Source organism: Atractosteus spatula, chromosome 2 (genome assembly GCF_055471065.1).
Source record: "Atractosteus spatula isolate fAtrSpa1 chromosome 2, fAtrSpa1.hap1, whole genome shotgun sequence".
Taxonomy (NCBI): Eukaryota; Metazoa; Chordata; class Actinopteri; order Semionotiformes; family Lepisosteidae; genus Atractosteus; species Atractosteus spatula.
This window is the reverse complement of record NC_142707.1, coordinates 12,082,060-12,107,914: the sequence shown is the minus strand read 5'-3', so window position 1 is coordinate 12,107,914 and position 25,855 is coordinate 12,082,060. Positions and strand designations below refer to the sequence as shown.

At 42.3% G+C, this 25,855-nt stretch overlaps 1 protein-coding gene across 1 annotated transcript in view; it reads right to left on the bottom strand.

The window, feature by feature from the left end:
• The window catches only part of atp2b3b (ATPase plasma membrane Ca2+ transporting 3b), a 143,196-nt gene that overhangs the window by 61,387 nt on the left and 55,954 nt on the right, over positions 1-25,855 (bottom strand). Inside the window, exons 3-4 of the mRNA XM_088931211.1 lie at positions 3,414-3,611; positions 1,070-1,324 (exon numbers count right to left, since the gene is read on the bottom strand). Coding sequence (XP_088787337.1) covers positions 1,070-1,324; positions 3,414-3,611 — 453 coding nt within the window. The remainder of the gene's footprint in view (positions 1-1,069; positions 1,325-3,413; positions 3,612-25,855) is intronic.

The following is a 25,855-nucleotide window of genomic DNA, read 5'->3' as shown; positions in this document are numbered from 1 at the left end:
AGACTAGAATGGAACTGGAAAAGAAAAAAACAGATAACCGAAATGGAAGTTACAAAGGGAACAAAGACCAAGGGAGAACCAAAGAGGAAAACAAGACAAACGATCAGATAACAAGAGCCGATACCTAAATGATACGCAAAGAGCGTCAGAATCACATTAGACAAGATAGAAGCTGCCGCATTTGCAGGAAATGGTGATGCTCCTGGAATCACAGAAACACAGCTAACTGAAAAAGAGGGAGAGGGATGTAACTTCAGCGGATAGCCTATGTTCCGGAGACACAGGAAAGACAGGACAGGGGTGGAGCAAATGGCGTAGAACTTTGTATCAAAACGAGCATTCAGGCTCAGGAAGCTAAGTTAGAAATTCAGGAATCTCTGAATCTATGGGGGATCAGAATTAAAAAAAAACATTCCAGAAGAAGATATCTTCTAAGAAACAACCCAAAGCCCTGGATCAGTTACCTACTCACTATAAAATGGGCTAGATGGGCTGAATGGTCTCCTCTCGATTGATATCTTTCTTATGCTTGTAAGTATTCTTTTAGGTACTGTAATGTTTACAAGGGCACTTTTTATAATCTGCCTTGACATGCCAGCCCTTTACAAGTTCACTTCATATCCTCCTTATCCTCACAGATTCCCCTACACCAGGGGTGTCAGACACAATTCCTGCAGGGCCCTGTGTCTTCTGGTTTGTGTTTCACTTCAGCTCTCTGACACACAGCTGGTCTAATTATTTAATTAACAGCATCATTGTTAATACTGTACTTCCAACCAGACTTTAAGGTGCTTTAGAGGTCGCTGTACTTTTACAGAAGTGCATGATTGCAGCACCCAACAGTAAATGACCTTAAGAAACCTTTATATGTCTAATTAGCAAAAAAACAAAAATAGACTAATTGTTTAACTGACTGCTCAGGTTGGACCAAACGCAAGAAAACACCAGACCCTTCAGGAATTGATCCAGTCCTACACCTCTTTCTCCTTTGCTAATTTGCTTTCTTGTGCTAGTGTTCCTGTGCTGAGATCGAGAAGGGAAATGACATGATGAGGGCCGTGGTGCTCACCGTATTTGACCTGGGCGATGTCTCCCACCACCATCTCAGCCACAGGGATCTGGATGACGTTGCTATTCCGGATGACGCAGAATTTCTGCTCCTGCTCGATGCGGCTCTGGAGGCCCCTGAACTGCTTCTCTTTGCTCCAGTCGTTGAAGGCTGTCACCAGGACGACGCAGATCACCGACAGCAAGATGGCCGCCCCCTCGATCCAGCCTGCTTCTGCCTCCCCCTCGTCTTCTCCAGTAGACACATTGCCACAAGCTGCAGAGAGAGGTATGTGTGGGGGGGTGGGGGTGGGGAGGGACGAAACGCTTGCTTTTTTATTGAACAAATTTCCAATTTTTCAGCTACAAAGGCTTACGTTCAACATCAAATTTTGGAGCAATACAAAAATACAAATGTACTTCTACACAGTGCTACTGCTACCAAGACATCCCAGAATGCTGTACTGTACAGGATGCAGATCAAGACATTGTAGCCTGTGGGATGTGAAGCAGTCCACTGAAAAACTGATTGCATGAAAGCGAATTCAGAAACAGAAATGGTCAAATTTAGACTTCATACAATACAGTTTCAGCATCATTATTCCAGAAGGCACTGGCCTTGTGCCCTCTTTGATTAAAACTGCATCCTGCCGGTGCGGTAGACAGTTAACTAACCCATAAACGACTTTCATATGCTATTGAGGGCCTCTAAAATCAAGCAATCTAAAGTCAGCTCAAGGCCTCAGTGGTGCTTTTCTGACTTTCATTCCACTGTTCTGGAATGAGTCAACGAGCTGCTTCATTTTGACTAAAAAAAAGTCTTTCCAGGTCTTCTAGCACTGATAATTTCAGAGTCCCTCTACAGTGGTTCTGCAGGACCTGTGCTTGTGATGAACACCACACAGTACACTTGCAGTCATTTTGTAAAGGAATCGTACAGTATGACCTGGCCCAACAGACAAGGAGAAGAAACAGAAAATCACACGGATAGTGATATGGTGGAAACAAACCTCTTCCAGGAAACCTTTCAAAGACAGAGGGGGGAGTCCCAGGCAGAGTACATTTCGATACAATTCGAAATCATTTCAATCGCAAATAATTGAGATTGAAACTGGAATCGCTGGGACAGGAACACATTTCAATCCTGAGAGAAAGAAATCTGCACCGAACTGTGTGTGTCTCTTAAAGAGAACAGGATGTCACTCTATTAACACGAAGGTAGAAAAAAACAATACCAAAATATCACAGAGAAAAGTCAATCAAGTCTGTTTTTCACTGCAGACAGAATGCACTCCAGTAATCCCTTGATGCTGCCTGTCTTGAAGTTTGCTCCTGAGCTTGATCAGTTTTGTGCCCCTCTTGCTAGTCTCATTATTCCTTTTGTCCAAAATACATAATCTTGCTTCACTGCTGCTTCTGGACTATATGTAGTGTCCTTGGTTTTCACTGCTTATTGTTTGCTAGTTTACCTGTTGTAAATCAGTTGTAATCAGACATAATTAAACCATCTGCATCCCCTATCTCATGTAACAGTATCTATTTATAGCCTAAGCAGCTGAACCGTTTTTGCGACACAGCTTCAACAGATACATTTTTCACTTTGCCTCGTGCCTGTTACGAAAACCCTTGCAATTATGCAAGAAATTCCCTGTGATAAGGCTAATAGGAATCAATTAATAAAACATAAGATTGCAAATTTGGTAAAAAAAAAGACTGTTATAACCTGAATCAGGTGCCTTCCATTCGACTAATTCAAGGTTCAAATGGAGAAGAAGCAAAATTAAATACAATTATTAGCTTTCTGTTAGTTAGTTAGTTAGGGAGTTAGTTAATAAACCCCCATCAGTTCAAAATATTTTACTGTAAAGGGAATCAGATTAACAAAAAATAGGCAAACGGTCCTTAATGGCCCCAATAGTGTGTCTAAGTACGGTATATCAATATCATCCATAAAACACAAATAAGATAATAGAAAACAAAGTATTATTCTTATTATAACAGAAAACCTCGGATGGGCTTAAAGCATTTGTCAAAACAATATCTCAAAGCTGTTGCTTTCAGCTTTCAAAATCATGCTGGGAATTTCATGAACAACTTTAATCACAGTCTCCATCACCTTCCCAGCCCTTCTGATCTGTGACATTCCGTTAGTTCTGTTTAGTCCACCTCTTTACAGAAACTCACAGATCCGTCAGCAATCTCGCTGTGCCAGGAGTTTGGCTAAAACATTCGCCCACTGAGGTGCAACACAAGTTGAAGCCCTCTGCGCTACCTGGGGTTCGCTTAGTAGGTTAAACAGAACTATGGCCTGTGGTGTCGGGAGCTGTGCAGCTTTTCGGGGGACTCTGGCAAACTGCGATTCCTACCATCACTCTCCTCTCCGGGGGGCTGATAGAAAGAGAGGCCCAGGGAGATGATGGCCGCGATCTCCAGGATGATGAGCGTCACGTCCTGCAGGGCCTCCCACACTAACTGCAGGAACGTCTTGGCCTTCTTGGGAGGGATGAAGTTCTGACCATACACCTGCCTCCTCTTTTCCAGATCCACAGGGTTGTCCGAGAGACCTGGGGACCAAGAAAGAGGACCGGGGGCGGGCAGGGAGCGGCAGGGAGGCGGGAAGAGAGGAGGAAGGGAGGCAGCATGGAGGGGATCGATGAGGAAAATGATGGATGTGGAATTAGTGGTGGGGAATTCAGTGGTCAAAGGTGGTCAGAGAGGCCAACAGCATTGGCGATCAGAGAAGGAGAAAGTAGGAATAAGGCCAAAGCAAGGCCAGGTGAAACATTGGGAATGAGATGGGGTTTTGGAATGGGAAAAAGGAGGGGAAGAGCAGTGGGGATTGGTAGAAGAGACACAGAGACAAAAAAAGGAGAAAAAAATAGTCAGGCATTACAATTTGTCTGTGCCTAGTGCTGAGCCCTCAGCAACAGATGTTAGCACATTTGCATTTAAATACAGAAATTACCAAAGAGCATAAAAGGTCTAAATGAAAATGAGAGATAAGAGACAAGTTTACTATATCAAGTGCTGAGAAGAATTATCGCACCAAGAAAAAACACACTTTATACAAGGATCCACCTGAAGATCTTCTTTTGGAATAATTCAACCCATTCTCAGAGATTTGGAACGGCATTCTTATTCTAGGATACTACTTAGATTTGGGATCTGAGAAATACAGGTCAACAAAGAAAGACTTGGCTCGATGTTCCACGTTTAATGCAGCCGAAAAAGTTTCCCATCAAGTTAGCAGCTCATGCTGTTGGACCTGCTGTGTAATATTTCCCTCAGAATGACCCCGGTATTCTTTACTCCTGGTGTTTTTTTTTACTTTTGGCGTCCGATGCAGCCGATCCGATGACTGCACTGTGTCGGTACAGGGGTGGACGAGACGAGAACATGTGCCCGCGGAGATGTTGGTTTGACGGGCTGAGCCAGGCGCTGTTACAGCAAGTGCAGATGGCCCTGCCACTCGCGCCACAGTCTTCACCTCACACCTTCGCTATCGGGCGCCGGGCACAGATGGTCCCGGCTTGGCAGCGGTAGCAGGCCTGTCTTTCCTGGCGCCACCTTCCTTTTTCCTCGCCATTCCTCCGCTCGTTATCCAAGGCAGCAGGTGAGGTGACATCAGGGGGTAGGGAACTTTATTCCCTAGGCTGGGCTGAGAAAGGTCTTTCTGCTCCACCTCCTCATTCTGGGACAGCAGTGTGTAACACAGCATCATTTTTCCTCATCCTTGCAGGACTCTTGCCAACAGTAGTCCAGTTCAATGATTTTGCAACAGACAACATCTTGCTTGGGCACTGCACAGCATCTACCCATCCATCCATTTTGTAACTGCTTCATCCACTACGAGGTCATGGGGGAGCTTAAGCCTATCCTGGCTATAATAAGCAACAGATGCTGAGCAGGACACACCCTGGACATGATGTCAGTAAATCATTGGGCACACACACATTCACACCAGGGCCAATTTGCCCAGAAGCCAGTATAGCATTGGACTATGGGAGGAAACCCACACGAACAGGGGTTGAACATCCAAACTCCACACAGACAGCACCCTAGAAATTAAACCCAGGTTTGGAAATTGAACCCAGGGCCCCAGCTCTGTAAGGCTGGGAAGCAATGCTAACCATTGGGCCACACTCCTGCCTCACTGCACAGTAATGTTGATGTAAACTGTGGGAGAACCATTGTTACTCTGTCCTTTTGTTATGGAACAGCCACTTTTTCCTTTGCCAACACCCCTTATATCAGATGCACTCTCCTCTAGATCTGGCCACTTTTTTAATAAATTATTTAACTTGGGGAAAATTTTGATTGCCGGGTGGTTCAATGTGAACCACTGTAAACTGTATCAGGAGTCAGCCTTTACAGCGCATTAGCAATTCAGCAGTTTCCCTTGTGTTCTAGCTGTGACATTTACGAGAATGGATCGATGAAGATTTTTTTTGTAATAGCTGGTACAATAGGTGATACAAAAGCATATATGTAAACTTTCAGAACTTTATCGAAGACACAATTCAGCACTGCAAACAGCTTTGCAAAAAAGATATAGATCAATGTTTTCCTGACCAGTCTCTTCCTGTCAAACAGCAATTCAGATTTCGCTCAAACCAGCCACTGGTTGATTTCCATATAGAATAAACTTTGCATCGCATTTAAGACATGTACCTTTCCAAGGCTCCACGTGGACTAATTAGTGCACTCACGAAGAAGGTGCTCTTAGTTTTCAGGCTCTCAACAGCAAAACGGCCTTTGGAATTGAACTCAGTGCTCATTGTGTGCTCATTGAAGTCTGCAGCAAGTGTGACACACAATCCTCTGAATGGAACTGAAAGAACTCCTCCTGCACCCATAACCTTTTAAACCAGATACTGTACAGGTCCCTGTGCATTCTGCAAAACAGGTTGCTTCTAAAAAGCCTTCCTCGCCAAACGTGCATTTTTACAGATGAACTGTCTGCAAGCTAAGAGCTAATGCATGCTCGGCTGTCTGGCCCTAATCTCATTTAGAGGGATGTAATTGGAAGCTTAAGCCTATAAGTAAAATGATATGGAGCTCTTTCAGTCCAGCAAACACGCGTGTTTTCCCAGACAAACTGGGAGCTGGGAGCTGGGAGGTCCATCCTGCGATAATGTACCTTGATTTCGTTCTGCTAGGTGTCATGTACTGTAGGTACACTTCTTTGACAGCTCATTATCACAAGGAAGATTAGACCAAGTACAAATACACCGTCAGCCTCAGCCATATAAAGAGGCCTGAGGGGTAAGGGTGCTCCGACAACTGCTGTCGTGCCAGTTACCACAATTATTCTGCTTTCACGTCTCACTCCAAAGAGGGAGCATAAGGAGTTTATTGGCTCGGGAGACATTGCCAGCACCAAGGCTCGAACCGGCAACCTTCACCATACAAGTCAAACACCGGACTAGCTTGGAGGCCTTTCAGCCCCAGTGCGCCAGCTGTTTGCTGAGAGCTCTTTGAGAAGACCTCATTAAGACAGCACGCTCAGCGAACAAGCCGCCACACCACGCTTTTGGCACACACCCACACCAACACTCGCGCGGAGACATGCCTCCTGTTCCCTTTTCGGCCACAGAACCGCCGACTTAACACATGTTCCAAAAGACCAGAGTGCCAGGTCAAGTGGCAGCACAGCACACAGGCATGGTAAAACGCTCTCAAGCCAGCAGAGGGGAAAGGGCGAGCCTGTGTAAAAGCAATGCTGCGAGATGCATCCAAACCATTATTTGGTTATTCCTATTGAGCTCTATGGCGAGGGCTTAGGATGACACTGAAGTTGTAAACACTCAAAAGCTGAAGAGCAGCTGCAAGAATCTGCATTAAGTAATCAGCTCTGTGGGAAGGAATGAAAGAAAGTGATTCACTTGGCAAGGGAGGAAAGGATTTCTTCACACATGCATGCTGAAGAGCTCAAGGATACAGTGCAGGGAACAGAGACGCCTTTAGATTCTCCTTTTTAACTGCTCCACTTTAACCTTGTCATAGCTTTTTAGCAATACTGACAAAAATAATTTGTCTCTCCCTGATTGCGCAAAACTGCACTGAGAATGCTGTGTGATCTGAATGATCTCTAGCTCCAGCTGACAGAGACCCTGTATTGGACGAAGGTTACTTGTCGCAGAAGGATGAGTGACTGAATCAAAGAGGGCAACAGGAAGGTATGAAAATGGGTTTTTAAACTTGGTCCAAGGAGATCGTTCTCCTATTACCCCCCCCCCCCCAAAAAAAAAATATAGATATATCTATACAAGCAGAAAAATTTAGGTAAAATTGAAAGAGGAAGTGAGTACCAATCTGGGAAATATCTTTATTACATGTGCACCGCTAAGTCACTCCCTCAGAGATCAGCTGCAAGGGAATGTTGAAGACAATGAGGACCTGGGGGCACCTGGGTAACAAATCTATATAAAAGAAGCAGCTCAGCAAATTGACTACAACTATGATATGAGGAATACATCACAACAGTGCTGGGCCAAAATGTTACAAATGAGATGATTACGAAAAGAGCACTTGGTGAGCAGGAGTAGTAGGCACTGAGGGGGGCATGAGACACCACAGTGGTATGATGGCTACCCGCAGATGGAAGTGTGAAACTGGATTCCCCGTTTCTTCCAGATCAACATTTTGCAATTTTTGTTCCTGCTTGCTGTTTTCTTCCGTGTTATGCCAAAAGGAAAAAAAAAACACAGCATCATCTGTGGGTGGCACCAGTGGGGCAGTGGTTAGCATTGCTGCCTCGCAATGCTGGGGTCCTGGGTTTAATTCCAGGGGGGCTATCTGTGTGGAGTTTGCATGTTCTCCCTGTGTTCATGGGAGTTTCCTCCGGGTGCTCCAGGTTGGCTTCTGGGAAAACTGACCCTGGTGTTTCTGTGTATGAGTGCCTAGGATGAACTGGCATCCTGTCCAGGGTGTACCCTGCCTTGTACCCGTTGCTTGCCAGGACAGGCTCCAGCTGCTTTGCAACCATGAACTGGATAAAGTGAAGTTTTAGTCCTATTTCAATTTTATTTACATTTACTGTGGCTGTTAGAAAATGGATGGCTGAATCTTTGTCCGTTTCGATCGCTTGGAGCCTTTCTTTTTGTCTCGGTTTCAAACCGGCGTGTTTAAGGGCCGTTTGCAGATGCAGTGAGGAGCGTGGTGGGTATTAGCGCAGCGCTGCGCCATGGAGGTGCAAACTGGAAGCACACCGGTCTCTTGTCACGAGGGGGCGACTGTCAGGCCAGCTCGCGGACAGCCGCAGCGGCAGCTCGAGAGAGAGGAGCCGGGGGGGGCAGGACGGAGTGTTCTGGGCACTCAGGTGGCTCGCTGGTAACTTACAGCTCTGAAAGGAACAGAAGCAGGTGAGGGCTGCATTGCAGCAAGCTGAGGGGAAAGAGGCACAAATCTGCACTTTCACATCCACACTTCAGCTCCTCGCCCCCATTTATCATTCATGAGAGAGTAGGCTGAAAGCACAGCGCGCGCACACACACACAGGATCAGCTTCTGAGACAACAGCTGTGATATTCCGGGATACGCTGTACTCGGCTGAAGCCCACGTTGGCGTAGCCTGCTGCTCCCTTAGCTGGGTCTTTACCACTAGACCTCAACCCCAGAATGTCATTGGCGGCTTCTGAAGATTCTCCACCAACCCAGAGCTTTGACAAGACCACGGCCAGCCGGCAAAGCATTGTCAGTCTCCACCTGACCTGAGACGTGTGGTTTTGTTTCGTGTGAAAATGACACCCCTTTCACATTCACTTCTGGGTTGTGCGACAAACAATCCTAATTCCAAGCAGTGCTTTAAACCAGCAGTACAACAGATGTGGCTGTTTTGTATTATTAGTCACAGCTTGTGGCGTACGGATAAAAAGAACAGTGGAGTGTGTAACTACGTCACCCACTGAGCTGCGATGTGAATACAAGTATAGCGCTGCACACCTGTTTGGTGCTGATCATGAAAGCACTGCAGAGCACCTCAGGTCACAGATGGGTCATGCTACACAGCGCTCTGCCAGTGGGGATCAGAACAAAGGATGCTCATCGCTGTTTTAATGTGGCCAGCGTGTGCGTTTGATTGTGGAGAAATAAAAAAACACCATTTCAAATACATATCATCACCATGCCAAATAGAGGCTCTGTAGAGAAATACTAAATCCTGTTTTATACTGTAGAATATGTGTTTCTAAATAAAGTCAGTTGATCTCTGCTTTAATACAAACAGTTCTCAACAAAAGAGCATCCTTTCATGTCGACCATCATTCCATACATGGACAGAATCCTGACAGGCAAAGTTTAGTAAAGCTTTATAATTTATTTGTTCCTACAGATAGAGCAATAAGTATGATTGGCCGGGGTGCTTTTCTCCCATTCCTACCTTATTTCTACCATTCTGATCACTTAGTATTTCATCCCACTTCAGAGTCTGTTTGAGATAGCACATCTCACAGGATTTGAGTTTGCAAGAACTTCTCTCCTTATCATCAGACTGACACATGCAAAATAAACAATTCCCCAAAATATCAAAAAAACAATGGCCATCCTTTCTTGACTAAAACAGTAGCTTTGTTTTTCACTGTGTAATCACTGCAATTATTTTCTGTATGAATGTTTTGCTGTGAGCTAACTTCTAATCAACCCGATATTAAAAAAGCAGGGCTCTAGGCAGCATGCATGTGTTCTCGGAAACATTTCTGCCATGCTGCTGCTTCTTTTTAATTTGCATGCCTACAGTGTAAACGGCAAAGATCAAACATCAGGGACTGGTGCAGCTCTCTCCAGAAGCACTGCCACCGCACAGGCAGCTACAGTATAGCGCTCCCTTTTCCACTGCGACCTCCAGAAACGCCACTCACCCAATTCTATTTGAACTGACTGCCCTCTGGGAACTCGGTGCTTCCAGCTGGCCAATAACATAACCCAGATTCACACAGACAAAGTGTGGCTTGGAAGATCTGTGATCTTAAATATGAAGGCACCAAAAAACACAGATTCGCTCCTGCTCTATGAATCAGTCGCAGTTGCGTGAACGTGAGGGCAAGCACAACATGAGATCCGTGTGGAAGTGATCTTTGAAAAGCGCATCCCTGGCATGTTCTGCGCACACCAGCTAAGTGGGTTAGCAGAGAGATGGGGACAGCCCAGCCCTGGGTAATCAGAAGCCTGGTCCTGACAGACACAGAAAGTGAAGGAGCTGGGTGAAATCCTGGACAGTCGACTACCTCAAACACATAGTATCTCCACGAAAGACCCTTACTTTCAAGCCTACAGTAATTGAGAAAAATCGTTACAAACACATTTAGAGAGTACGATCCATCATGCTCTTTAAAATGCATATTTACTGCAATTTGGATTTAACATGCCTATTTAACTGAGCGGACAGAACAAATCATACATAATGTATAATTGGAATTTGAAGTAATTAACATCACCCAGGCCTTCATACACCTTTTAGGTGGGATTCTGACTTGGAGGCGTTCAGTCATAATCCCACAGATGGCAGTTTTGCACCACTGGCTTCTTCACCAGGCACAGACACCAAATGTCTGAAAGTTTCCTCTCAAACTGAGCAGGATTACTATTGCAACAACCACAATACAGTACTCTCCAAGAGCAGGATGAAACTAAACTAAATCGTGAAATTCTAATCACACCTCATGTTCCCTGTTCACCATTAAAGACATTATAGCATCTTTAAAAATCCAATCCATATGAAAGATCTCATTTTCTGTTGTCTGACAACAGCACTGCACCTACAGTACCATGGCCATACGCGAGCCTCAGTTTTTCTGCTCTGAGTAAAATATATCTTTATTAATGGTTAGCCAGGCATTCATTTTCAAGGACTTATACTCGTGTATTGATCAGACACTGACTTGCTTAACTGCACAAAACCCAACCAGAGCAGGCTCTGGCTCCCCGCTGTTGAAGCGAGGCAATTACATTGAATCCATTCAGCTCTGCTCAAGACCCACATACAGTATGACTGGTTCCTACTCATGTTCATTTGAGGAGGCTCTTTGATTGGCTCAATGCTTACCAAGGGATCTTCTAATCCAAAAGGTTCATTACATCTCATTAAGGTTTGGTAGGGGAGGAATATGCCTTAGATAGAGTAATCCTCTGGTTTACAGCACAAACAGTAACTCAAACCCATACTAATCCTGTCAAGGGAGCCCAGAGTCAAATGTTTTCCAAAGATAAGCAACATAAATGCTGCTTTGAAATCTATCTCTCTCCACAGAAAGGTTCATTTCCTAGTGATCCTAATGTTCTCCAAAGAAGAATGAGAACATCTCTTGGAAATTCAGTCATCCATGTCATTGGGGATTCCTACAGAGTCAGAACTCAGAGGAATATCTTTGGGTAGCCCACATCAATAGATCCTGTCAACATCTATCCAACAAAAAAAAAAACAGATTCTAGTTTCACATATTTTTCTGAACACTGCACTACGTACAGTATGCAGTGTTTCTAAATGAAATATCTCAGATTGATTCTTTATCTAGATGTGCCACTTGAGGACAAGTTCCTTTTTACAATGGCAGCCTGGAGAGCACCCATTTATACAGCTGGGCATTACCCTGCTCAGGGGAGTAATATCACGGGACATGATGGGGGTGTGTAACTTTTTCTAAATCTCTTCCCTGAACAGTTTACTTCACTAAAGTTTCCCCTTCAACACATTTTAAACCGCTTATTAAAATGGAAAGGAACCTCTTGAAAAGACCTTAATTATAGTATGTGATGATATGAGTGTTCTCAGACATTGTCTATTAGCTGTTGTATAGAGATAAAGAGTCTTCCAGGAAACTGCAAATCACACATACAGTAGCCTCATTCTTAAGGCTGTATTGTGGAAGATTCAATTGCATTCTACTTGCAAGCAAAGAACCGACACTTGGTTTCATCAGAAATCGTAGTTGATTTGATCTTACTAAACAGCTTCAGTATTGTCTCAGGAGTTCTGTTCAGCAAATAAACATTATCCAGCAGCAAAAATTATACTGCCGTAGACATACAGTACTATTAAAACACAGCTCTTGTTCACACAAGAGTTTCATGCAATAAGGTGCATGTTATCCACAGGTGTATCACTGGATAAGCGGCACTTTATCACATAAGAACCTTTTGTGAGCAAGACCCTTGTAACAAATGTGCTGTTTTACATTATCATTGAATTTTATGAAGAAAACAACAGAATGAAATAAGCATAAATTTTCCATGAAAATTAATGGAAAAGAGAGAACGTCCAAAATAAAGGAAAAGAGAGGAATTATATCCTATCCTAAAGGCATTCCTTTCTGTTTCAACCGATATCTGTCCATTTGAAAAATGTTCAAGTTGAATTCTGGGAAAAAAAATGGCCTGGCAAAGACTTCAGGCCCCCACCGGTTTTGCAATTTTCCGTTAAGGACGGAGCCACAGAAAATGAACAACGTGTGACTTGTTTTTTCTAAAGCTCTGAATTTAATAAGAACTGACACCGATGATCACATAATTTTGCTCCCATTGGGCCAAAGAGAATTCACGTGTCCGAATTTGTTATTTGGTTTTGTGGTATGTGCTGAAGTGAAAGCTCTGGCCTACGTGTCTCGTCAATTTGGCACAATTTCATGCTGGCTAAGTGCTGAATTCATCAGACCATATTTGCATAAATTCAACCCAAGCTGAACATCTTCTTTAGTCTTTCATCTACCTGATTTACACTCTACATTAGGAAGATTTCAACAAGTGTGAAATGTATTTAGATTTAAATGGAAAACTCAAACAAATCTATGTCTATGACTATGGAGATGATCTATTATGGAACAGTGGCACCTTGGACAAAAAATGTACTACAGCTGTAACCTTACCTCATTTTAAAACATCCCTAGCATTTTTAAGCTAATCACAACAGAGATGAAACCAATGTTTTAATTCTGAGAACCACTCAGCTTGGAAATCTAGGACAAATGAAACACAGACAGGAAAAACAGGAATAAAAATGGATTTGAAACAGTTCATATCTTTCCTAGTGCTTGTCTCTCTGGCTTGTGTTTGTAGTTGTCATAGTAACAAAGTATTCAAAAGAAAAGCTTATTGGTTCCCATTTCTTCTAATTCTGCTTACTTACTGATGAATCAAGAGTCATTCTTTTTAATTGGTGCCATTGCAGTAGTTCAGGTTTGAAGTGTTACTGTTAAGAAAGCTTGACGCAAATCAGTTTTGTGGGTTCTATTATAAAACTTAATTAAATCAATTAATTAAAATCCATTACAATTCCAAAGGATGTGCAACATTAATTCAGTTTTCACTCCAGTATAAATGTATTTGAATTGCACTTAAAAACATTTCTCATATTTAAATTGTTTTGGATCAGCAAATAATGAAAAAAACTGCAGAAAAAACGTAGCAAATGTAGGGACAAGAGCTAGTATTCATAAATGTATTCATGGGACAGTATTATAATATTATAATATTTTTGGGCAACTTAAGGAGATCACATATTCTTTCATTTAATTATAATAATTCATCTAATGTCTCAATGTCAATATGATTCACAAAATTCTTGTTTTAATATTAAGGATCCTAAGAGTGTATCTTTAAAGTTTGCAGCTGAAAATTGCAAACTTTAACGTTTCAAAACATCAATTTCTCCTTCGGCTGGTTGCAGCCAGACAGAAATTTCAAACGCAAGTAGATGCATAGAGAATCTCAGACTTATTCATTTATACGTGTGTCTCCAACTGGGACAAGAATGAGACAAATCCTGGGAGGAGCCCAGTTACTGGCAAATTAGGGTTTACTTTCTGGGTTCTGCTTTGAAACAAATTAAATTTGAGTTCGGAGTTGAAGTCAGCTTCTGTAGTATCTGAACAACAAATCAAATTACAGAACCATCGTTGCCATAATACTGTACCTATGGTAGTGAAACCTTACTGTAAGTGTATCGTTTCACTTAGCAGGGCACTAAGCATTTAAGTGTACTGTAATTAAAGTAAAAATATGTATGAATATGGGCCCAAACTTATGATTGAAAAACTCCACTGTCATCAAGTTGATATTCCGAGAATTTTGTGCTCACATTGAATTCCAGGAACGTTACAAATCAAGTTCCACTAATTGGATTTGCTGTTACTTTTGTTTTGGCTAGGCTCCTTTACAGACAAAAGAACACCTTCTGATTAGTAATCGAATGGCACTGACCCTGTATCAGAATATGATGTCACTCCCTTGGAACATGGAAAGAGTAGGACACTCCTGTGACAGGAGGCCCGGCCTTTTGACATAGTGGAGTTCACTGCTTTCTGAAGAATTGGCGTGTGGCTAGTGTTGGGAGGTCCCTCAGAGACCATGAATGAATCCTAAAGGGGTCAGAGGCTATAGCACATGCTACATTAAATTAATAAATATTCCATCCTTAACCCAAACTCAGACCCTAATCCCTACACCCAAACAGAACCCTTATAATAATAATAATTATTATTATTGCTTACACTTATATAGCGCTTTTCTGGACACTCCACTCAAAGCGCTTTACAGGTAATGGGGACTCCCCTCCACCACCAGTGTGCAGCATCCACGTGGATGATGCGACGGCAGCCATAGTGCGCCAGAACGCTCACCACACACCAGCTATCAGTGGGGAGGAGAGCAGAGTAATGAAGCCAATTCATAGATGGGGATTATTAGGAGGCCATGATTGGTAAGGGTCAATGGGAAATGTGGCCAGGACACCGGGGTTACACCCCTACTCTTTTCGAGAAACGCCCTGGGATTTTTAATGACCACAGAGAGTCAGGACCTCGGTTTTACGTCTCATCCGAAGGACAGCACCTGTTTACAGCATAGTGTCCCCATCACTATACTGGGGCATTAGGACCCACATGGACCGCAGGGTGAGCGCCCCCTGCTGGCCCCACTAACACCTCTAATACCATTAATGTTTCCAGCTCCTTAGTCTTAGGTTTGACTTCTCCATCATTACTGCATCATTACAGTTTTCCTACAGGTATTCTGTAAAGTAGATTGACTGACTTACTGCAAATGTCAAGGAAAGTAAAGTGCATAAACCAGAGAAAACTGGCTTTATTCCAAGTCTGAGGTATGTGACCATGAATGAAAGATTAATGGTCACAATAAAAACAGGGAATCCACCCTCCACATCTTTTAAGTTTATCTAGCTTAAACATCAAAGTAGGTTTTTCATTAAATGATAAACATTTATGCTCAAATACTGCTGCTTCAGAGATTTAAACTAATTCAAGTACGAGGCTTACAGGACAAAGCTGAAGACACTGGTACCAATCTAGAACTGAAACATCTTATTTTATTATTACTTCACTGATTTCTACTTCATTTGTTAGTTGAGTATCCTGTAAGAGGTGACGTATTGCTTCTCTCTGGCTGTTCATGTTAAGAACAAGCTATTTGATTTCATCAGCCAATAAATTTCCATTGAAAGACAATTTCTGACTGCCAGAAATTTAAAATCAAATTAGAAATAACTGGAAAACAGAAAAGGAGAAAAAGGCTAAAACATTAGCATCCAGTTACTGGCTATGATTTTACGACATACAATGGCACTCTGGCCTGGTCAACCCCTGATTCCTGACAAATGCTCCGAAGTATTTTAAAAAAAACTTTCTTTAACTGTCTTTAACCAGAGATAAACACCATCATGTCGCAAAGATGACTGTGTTCAGACTGAGGCAGGAAGTGTAGAATGGAAATTAGTGTCTGCATTGTCCGAGATTATGTTGCACAAACTGGGTCTGTGTCAAAACTACACAAAAAAGTACACAAATCTGGTAAGAAGGAAGTAAAGTGGAAGAATAATATTAGTGCCTCACCAGTCAGACTGGCTAAAGACCTTAATTCCCTTCAAAGGACTTCAAAGCATTTGTGTAACACTAATTAGCTTCTGCCTGAATGTTTCCTTGTGATCTGCTTCTTATAATACATGTAAAATTTTGTTCGTTGACAATTAGTTTTGCAGAGGAAATGTATTTTGTACACATTAAACTAAAATCAAAATGATTAGGAATAACCCTGACTGATAAATTTAACAAATATGCACCCGTGCAGTGTATGTGTACATTATGTACTGAATGTGTACACTATGGATATACTGTATGTGTGCACTATTGAAATACTGTATGTGTACACTATGTACTGTATGTGTGTACTATGGATGTTGTGTATGTGTGCGCTATGGATATACTGCTTGTGTGCACTATGAATATACTGTATGTGTGCACTATGTACTATACTACCTGTACATGTATGCAGGATGTACTGTATGTGGGCACTATGTACTGTAAAGGAACAAGTAATAGGTCATTCCTTTTTCAGCATGGAACTGTTCCTTTCCAGCCTACGCACGCTGACGCAGCTACCCACCTGAACTATGTACTGTATGTGTGCACTATGGATGCAGTGTATGTGTGCACTACTGTACTGTATATACTATACTACCTGTACATGTATGGACTACGGATGTACTGTATGTGGACACAATGTACTGTATGTAAAGTATGAATTTCCTTAGTGACATATGTACAGTATGTGGGATAGTATTTTCTTTTTGCTTAAAGATGTTTACTAGCTTGCACATTCGAAAACAGCAAATCAATCTGCCTTATGACAATTACAATCTAGCATAGAGCTACAACGATGTCGGGAAATTGAGAGGGTTTCACTTGTGCTCTCAGCAGTGGCAAGCTGCCTGTAGCTTACAAAATGGACAGAAATGTTCTTGTAAAAGCCCTTCGTTGGAAGACAAAGATTTGCAAGAGAGAAGCGCGATGTAAAAACTAACGCGCGAACTTCCAGATTCACGTGTTAGATTATTTTGTTTCCCCAGAAGAGACGCTTGGCCTTTCAGGAGGTCTTTTTTGTGCTGTGATTGTTAGCCAGCGTTGCTAAATGGCAGTCAAAGCAGGGGAGAGAAAGGGAAGCGCACAGCGAACAAACTGGAAAGACACAAATACAGTAAGGTCAGGAGACAGATGCCTCCTTTTTCAAATTCTGAAGCGCTCCAGGACAGGCTAAACAACTCACCTGATAGAACAATCACAGCACTCTGACTCTTACAGTACAGAGCCTGCGTGAGATGTATATAGAAAAACTAAGGGTTAAAAGGGACCAGTAAATGCTGACAGTGGTGCAAAGTGAGCGCATGGGGAGGTGACTGAGTGCTAAAGGCTCCCTGTTTCAGAATCCTCTTTCTTCAGCACTCTCACCCTCTCACACTGTCTCCTCCAGTCTCAGCCTCCTGTTCAGATTTTCCCCTTGGTGTGTCCTTGACAATGCGGCAAGCAGGCTAAGTGAGCTATCTCCCTCTCTCTCTCTCTCCCTCCCTCTCTGTGTCACTGCAGACTCGCCCGCAGTATTCATTTTCCTGTTACACAGCCCTTACCAAACGAAACAGAACCACTGATCATTCTATTTCAGCACAAGGTGGGAAGGAGGAGTTGGAGCTTTGCTGAGGTAGCTTACTACCAGGTTCCGGAAAAGAAAGTCCCCTTTAGCTCAAGACCCTTCCACTCTCAGACGTCTCTTCTATTGCCCTATGTAATATTTTGCTCTGAAATGTGATTAATATCCATCTAGATTAAATATAATCTAGAAAATGCATATATTCTTATTTCAATATTATATTTTCAGAATGAGTAGTGAAACATGAAGTGGAAGGCACAAGCGGAAACTATGTGAAAGTGTATTTAAAACTGAGAACAGGAGGCACATCTTTACACAAAGGATTGTGGTAGTAGTCAACAAGCTTCCCTGCCATATTGTGAAGCCACCACCCTGGCGTCTTTCCTTGGATCAGTTAACTATTAACAACCGAAAGGCCTCTTCTTGTTTGGAAAATTCCTTATGCTCTTTCATGCCACATTCAGCTGCATGACATGGTATTAATTGACCTGCCAGAAAGAAAGGCACTACAACTGTTCTAGGAGAAGAGAGGGATGGGGAGGCAATGTGGTGGCAAGAACGTCTTCCTGTGCACTTTGCTTTCCTCATCTGAACCTGAGCTGGCATGGTCTAGTTTGTCTGTTTATCAACAATGTCATTATCCATCCATTACTCAATTGATGCTCATTATGTATTGAGCCTCGTGCTGGCTTGCACCACAAATCATGCACATTATGATCAAACAGAACATTTGTCTCTTATTGTATTTTTGTTCTCTTCCACAAACCCAGGAATCTGCAGGTGTGATTGGCCCAGTCCTGCAGGTGTCACAGTTCTTCATATCTAATATATATTTTTTACCAGCAGCGGATTAAATCATCAGAGATTTAAAAAAGTGACTTTTGTCTCAATAAAAAGCAACAAATTAGAGCTATTACGTGAGGCTGGAGGCAAATTAAAACCACTTCCGAGAGTTGTTGAAGTCCCCAATTTCATCGTGAAAATAAACAGGATCTGTCCCCTTTAACTGGGTTACAGCACTGCTATCTAGAACGCCTTTAAAAGGACCCGCAAGAACAGGAATCCAGGTCTCGCTTTTTTTTTTGCAGATATCCCAAAAAATGGGCCAGGCAGGCTTTGAAATTCAACTGGGACCTTTGAAATTCCGCTGACTAAAGAATGAAATTATACCTGAGCTAAGTGGTACAGAACCGATGGCTATGCTCCTATCACTTCCTAAACACTTGTCATCCTCTCTCACCCATCCATGGCTGAGACGTGCATGGTCACACTGCTGCGGTCAGAGCACTGACCAAGCCAAGATCAGCTGTGCGCTACAGTTCTTCCCCCTTTCAACAAACAAAAACAAACCAAGGACAATTCAGTGAAACTGTTGATTGGATTGACCTTCTCAGCCGGCGCATCTCTTGGGTGTGTTTTGAAGAAAGAGGCAGATGGTTCACTTGGTACCATACACTCTCTCGCCAGTAAGCTATTTAAGCAATTTAAAGAGACAATTTCTAATTAGCTGCCTCCTTGTTTTCCTTAGGTACCCATGGGGAAAGGTGTGGCAGTGAGGTGGTGTGGTAGGTCAGTGGGTACACCATGCTTTTGCCAACAGGCTTCAGAGTGTGTAGTAAAAGACACTACTCTGAATACACTCATTGGTTTTAACCTTAAAAATGGGTACAATGCAGCAGACCCAAGGTGCATTGATGAATTTGAGATGCTACATCAATCATCAGCCAATCACTCAATATTTACTAGACTTATATAAAGTTCTGTATGTAGCTTAATCCCAGACTGTTTAACAGAGATGAGTGTTTTCTGTTGGAATCCACAGTGCTATTCTAGACACATGGATAATTTGTAGTAAGAATGGCATGGTAAAGACTCGTAATAGAGTAAAAGTATCCACAAAGTTTATTATGTTCTCATACTGTAATCAAATCCGCTGTACACAGAGTACAAACAAGCAGTGAAGTGTTCTGGTAAATGTAGCTAAAATATATTTTTTTTTCTGAAGCTTGAATCCTAAGCATTTAGGATTTTGCTCACTCCCAGTTCGGGTAGAGCAGTTCACATTCTGCATCTCGTCGGAGGACAGGTACTGTACGCCCAACAACAATCAGCATTGGTCTACTGTACCAGAAAAGACGTTCGCCATATTCGGATAGTCAGTTAGTCACAAGTGGCTCATGCATTGATCGTGGCTGACACAGCTAGTCAATGAAGTCCCCACCAGGAGCGAATGATTTTGGTTGTTGGAAGAAAGAAATCTGCACGTCAGATTTCATCAGGGTGGAAAAACCAATCTTGCTAAATCAATAAACAGTCATTAAACTTTGTAGTTCATTCGTTGTTATTAATTTACAGAGTAGAAGAACTTCCGAGCTAAAATCTTTTGGGGGAGACCGACCTAAAGCAGCAATATAACATAAAAAAGGGAGGTGATATTCACCACTTCTTCAAATCCATGGTCAGCTTCTGAAGGATACACCAATTTTCAAACCTTCTCTTTAACTTCCTGGTCTACCTGTAAAGGCTACACTTTTTTCAAATGGAAACTCCTTATATCTGACTAATTTGATCTTGTCTGTGCAGTGTGATTTTAAGACGAGATCAGTTTGATTTATCCAGGGGTCTTGTCTAAAATTGGGGCGGCAGCTTTTTCATGATCAAGGTTCATGTGTTTCTGATAGTGACAAGAATCACCCCTGTGAGCTGGCATTCAGATTTATTTTTTAAAAAGCACCTGCAGACCAATTGTTTTGTCTAAAGATGCAGCATAAATCTACAGTGTTCTGTACTGAAGCTTTGCAAGAACCTTTGCAAGAGCATAACCTACAGTCTTTCTTTCCTCACTGCTAAGTGCAGACAGTCTCCAACAGATGAGAACATCTCCCTGCTCATTAAAGATATAATTTGTACATGCTGCAGCAGTTTTGCTGCGATTTTCCTTTTTTGGAGAACACAAATGCTAATTTAGATGTGACAAGCATGGGGTATAAGAAGTGATGAATTCCTTTGCTCTAGCCTGCCACTGCTCTGTAATGCTTTAATTGAGTAAAATGCTAATCGTCAGCACTCTGGCTAATAATTGGTACTGTGTATTAGGATGATAGCACAGCGGTGGGAATCCTTAATGATCAACGGGCTCGTTGGCGTTCCTAGGGCATTCCTAGGTTTTTAGTTTGTCATGCCAAATAAGTTGCACATATTTGCTGTTTGAGGATGAGTCAAGGCTGTCTAAGTTGTGCCCATGTTTTGCACACCATGTTTTACTAATAAAGTCATGATAGAAGCATGGTTCTGCATAGGCCTGCTGTAATACAGCAGAATCCCTTGATCAATTGTATAGTGGAATGGTCCAGTTTTATGGCCATGCCTCTGCATCCCATTTCATGGATATCAGCCTCCTGACTCAGCTTCTGTGTCAGGCCCTGCAATCCTTTCCCATTCTCCATTCCATAGCTCTTCTGTATTTTAGGAAAACTGGTGTAAAGGACCAAGCCGAGAGGGAACGAGGGAGAAAATTCAGTAATGCCAAAAAGAAAGTTTCGTCATGTTTCAAAGAGTGCTGCAGAGCTGAAATGGTTAAGCCTCCAGTCTTAAATACAGCTATAAAGGGTGATGCATCCATATAATGTCACTGATTAAGGGCACATATGGATTTGCTGTTCCAGAACCCATCAAACACAGTTGTCTTTGAAACCGAAAAGAAAAAACAAATCAGCCATCAGTTATAAACATGCACTTAATGAGAATGGGAGGGGGGGGGGGCATCTCCATCATACGCCCACAAGAAAACACTGAAGGTTTTTGTAGCCTAGCAACTACAAGAGGAAAGCTTCTGTTAGTGGGAAGGTGGCAGTGAGAGACTGGCATGAGTGAAGTAAATCAACAGAAAACCCAGTAGGATCTGGAGAGGATTTTGTTATCTTATGGAGGGGACGTCTTTCCTGTCTGTGCACAATGCAGAGTGCAAGGGAACAGACGGGACTCTGACTGCATTGCAGTTTGATCCAATTCCAGGTTTTTGCCGACTTCAGGTTCTTAGGGAAGCACTGTGGAGTAGTGGCTAGGGGCTCTGACCGTGCAGCTAGAACACTAAGGGTTTCAAATCCAGGAGACACTGCTGGTGTTGAGCAAAGTACGTCCCCTGAATTGGTCTTGTAAAATACCTTGCAGATGCAAATGTAAGCTATTTTGTATAAAGGCATCAGACAATACATTGTTTAATATTATATGATATTATATAATATATATCTTATATCTTATATGATATAAGATATATGATATATGATATACTGTATGAACCAACACTTGTGGTTCTGGATATTTAAACCAAATTTTGTGGAGACACATGTTAAGCCAGAACAAATATATTTTGCTTTTCTGCTTCGTTAGTTCATTATATACAAAAGCTTTCAACTTGTTAACCCCGAAAGTAGCTCAAGCTACTATCCAAAGGATGTCTGACATTTTCACATCTTACCTGGTTCACATCCTATTGTTTGTGTCGTCTGAAAGAAAGTCTCAGATGCTTTTTTTCCTGTTTAGTCTCTAACATGTCTTTCCACTTGCCTTTATTATTGATTCCCACCTAGTTAGGCATGAGCGATATGCCACTACCTCGCAAACCCACCCCAATGGTGCGGAGCGGTGGCTCTGTGGCTCTGTGGCTAAGGATCTGTGCCTGTGACTGGAAGGTTGCCGGTTCAAATCCTGCAGCTGGCAGAGTAATTCTACTCTGTTGGGCCCCTGAGCAAGGCCCTGAACCCCAACTGCTCCAGGGGTGCTGTACAATGGCTGACCCTGCGCTCTGACCCCAAGCTTCTCTCCCTGTCTGTGTGTCTCATGGAGAGCAAGCTGGGGTATGTGAAAAGATGAATTCCTAATTCAAAGAAATTGTATAGGGCCAATAAAGCAACATTATCATTATCATCAAAAACCAGGGGTGACAAAGTCTGACTACTATACGCATGGCAAGAAATGCACGCTTTCAATGGAGCACAGGTTTGAAGGTGTGCAAAGGTCAAAGGGTTTTAACTGCAGCACAAAGACATCATGACTCAGGTAATGAGAACTGTGAGGAGTTCTGGGAAAGTTGTTGGCAGGAAATAGCAACTAGCTAGTGAAGTCGCTGAAGTATTCAGTGTCCATCGTTCCCCATGAACTACACTCCAGACACACAGCCAAGTGACAGCAAGCTCCCGTGATCAGGCTTGGCTGCGATAACCAAAGTAGGACCACCTAAGGGATTACTTCCATGCAGCAAGAACAACGACTGCCAGTACAATCTGGTGTCATGGATGACTCATAAGGCTGATTAGACCAGACAATTCAGGTCTGCTGCAACGCAGCAAGTGCCCGTACTGTGATAACATCATGACCCAGTGCTGACAGGCTGCAAATAACTGCGGTTTCCACTTCTACATGGATGAAAGTGACTTGGGTTTTGGCAAAATCTTGCTTTCTCATGAATTCTGATTCAGTATCTTGCCTGTAAATGATACATCATGTGTAATGCAGAAGAAACCACAAAGTTTTAGCTGAGGTTTAAGAGCCAGTTTACTGCTGTCAATGGAAACCTCTCAGCACAGCTCAGCTCAAGACCTGTGCCCTGCCTGGTGTTGCTGCAACACTGAGTATGATTTCTGTATCTTTCTGCGCAATAATACTCATCACCACATGGGTCACTCAACAAGCTCTGCATCACACCTGCAACCTTTAACGCCGCACTCCAGCCTGGGTGAACATCGACACCATCTTCCACCCATATCATTTCTAGCTGCTTCATTCAATTTGGGGGCGTGGTGGAGCAACGCAGACAAGCAACGGGCCCTGGACAAGCTGCCAGTCCATCATAGGACAGACACACAGACAATAACATACTGCATACACACACACACTCACAACAGGAGTGATTTTCCCAGAAGCCAATTAGCCTGCCTGTATGTTTTTGGATTCTGGGAGGAGAGCCACACAAACATGGGCAGAACATGCAGACACCACACAGAGAACACACCAGGTCCAGAATTGAACCCAGGGCCCCAGTGCTGTAAGGAAGCAATGCTTCCACTGTGCTGCCCCAGAAGTGACATCACCCACTAGCACGTGATGTTGCTGAATGAATGAAAGCACTTCCTTATGGCCCAAGAGACAGCACCATGTGGGAAGTTAATATTTCTAACTGCAACTAGGTACCAAACAGACCGGATGGACTGAACAGGCACCCCTCTTTGTAGCCATTCTTACTCACTATGGTGAGGAATGACAAACTTACATCATAGCCAAAACCCAAATTTGTCTTTCTAATTTTTAGAATAATTCTGTGTGTAAAACATGAACCATGTCAAAGTGTTAAAGAGGCAGAGATTGGTAGCCAATCCTCCAAACAGGGCTTTCAAAGGAACACGAACTGTTATGAAGAACTTTTATTTCAGTTGATCACCTTATAATCTCCGGTGAGCATTTTTTGCCAGCCAATGTACAAGGAATAATGAGAATCATAGAGTAAGAAAATGCAGTGTCCATATATCGGTGGGTTAAAATGGAGAACTAATTTTAAACATTAGTTTAAACAAGATTTGCAAGCAACAAAATGTGAAGAGAAATACTCTAGATTGTAGGGAAGTCCAAATACTTTAAGCAAACAAAAACCTCCGACATAAATTTCAGTCCGTGTTTTAAGAAAACTGAATGTGTGAGAATGTGTTTTACAGAACTGAAACATCAGAGGCTGCTGCTCTTTGTGTTTGTTTCCGTGACCTTAGCCATTTCATTTAGTTGACTACAAGAATTGTGGGATAGAGGAGGAATTATGGATATACTGGTATGTTTTTGGTAACAACACTGGGTTTTCTGCATTTTGAAGTATTGTGAATTAGAAAGAGATTGATAGAGAGCTATGTTTTTGGAACCAAGAAATTGTTCCTTCTTAGCACGTTAGCCAATTTGTGAAATCATAATTCGGTTTTTAAAAGGAAAATGAATGATACATGCACAATTTTTGAAGAGATGACATGATTATATATCTTTATACAAACAGTACATACAGTATACACAGATAAATGATGAAGTAATACTTATAATTTGAACTGTAATATATACTGTAGATGTAATGACAAGAGAAACTTAAAGCACCATTCCAGAGTCTGCTTTTGAAGGACAGTAAGGACAATATGTGTGGTATTTAGTAACGAAAGATTTTTTTTTAAGTTAGTGCTTCTAATGAAAAATAATTAGTGCACATCATTCGAAGGAGGCTTTGACAGATTCTTATTCTGTGCAGGTACACTCTGAGTGAATTTCAGTGACAATTTTAAGCCAGACTGTTTTTAAAAATAGAACGCAGGGCTTCAATCAAGCATCAAAGTAACTTTTTATTGTGTGGCTATTTTTAGGCCTGTGTTTGCGATGAAGCAAACGCAAGCAACTGCACAATAAAGTACATCAGACATGTCCTGTGGCACAGAGACAAAAACGGGCCAGTCCAAACTCCAGAGGGAAACCGATAAAAGAGAAACGCAGAAGAATATAGGCAACTCTTTCAATATGTGCTGCAGCTCTGCAATGTCCCACAAGAATTGAAATGTGGCAGGATCTAATTAGAGCCTGTCTAATTTATATGCACTGCAGAAAACAGAGAATTTGGGAATGGAACTATTACACATTTACAGTTGTTTTTTTAAATATGAGATGTTTTCTCTGGGGTGACGTAGTGATATAGCTGTTAGCTTGGCAGGACTGCCTCACAGCTCATAGGTTCAAATCCAGCCTTGTCCCATCTGTCTGTGTGGAGTTTGCATGTTCTCCCCACGTTTGTGTGGGTTTTCTCCACACACTCCGGATTCCTCCTACTACTCAGAGATGGGCTATTCTAAATTGTCCCTTTCTCTGTGGCACCACAACTGCTGTCCCATCCAAATGAAAGCAGTCGTGTGCTTTCAGACCTGCCTTGCACCCTGTGCTTTCAGAATAGGTTTTAGCTTCCTGTAGTGCTCTCTGGGAAAAGATAAAAGTTAAAGTTGAAGGTTTGCTTCACCACACATGTACAAGTAACCATATAACTTAAATGTCTTTCAACAACTTTTAAAGTTTTTTGCAAATTGCTTCTCATCTGCCATATTGTTGATTAAACTTTCGCATTTATAGCTAGTGCACATTTTAGTGCTGAGAACACACACTGCTTATTCCCTACAGTATATTTAATTATCTGACGGAGCGTGAGCTGTCGCTGCAGACCATTAGTACATTAATCTATGTCCATGTGCTAATAAAACGGATCAGAATTTTTAATTGTTTAAGGCGAGGGAACCGTTTCACTGAAGTCCCAATGGCAGACCATTTTAGAAAGATTTCTTTCATCTCCTTTTTATGGACAGCATCATGCGCTATC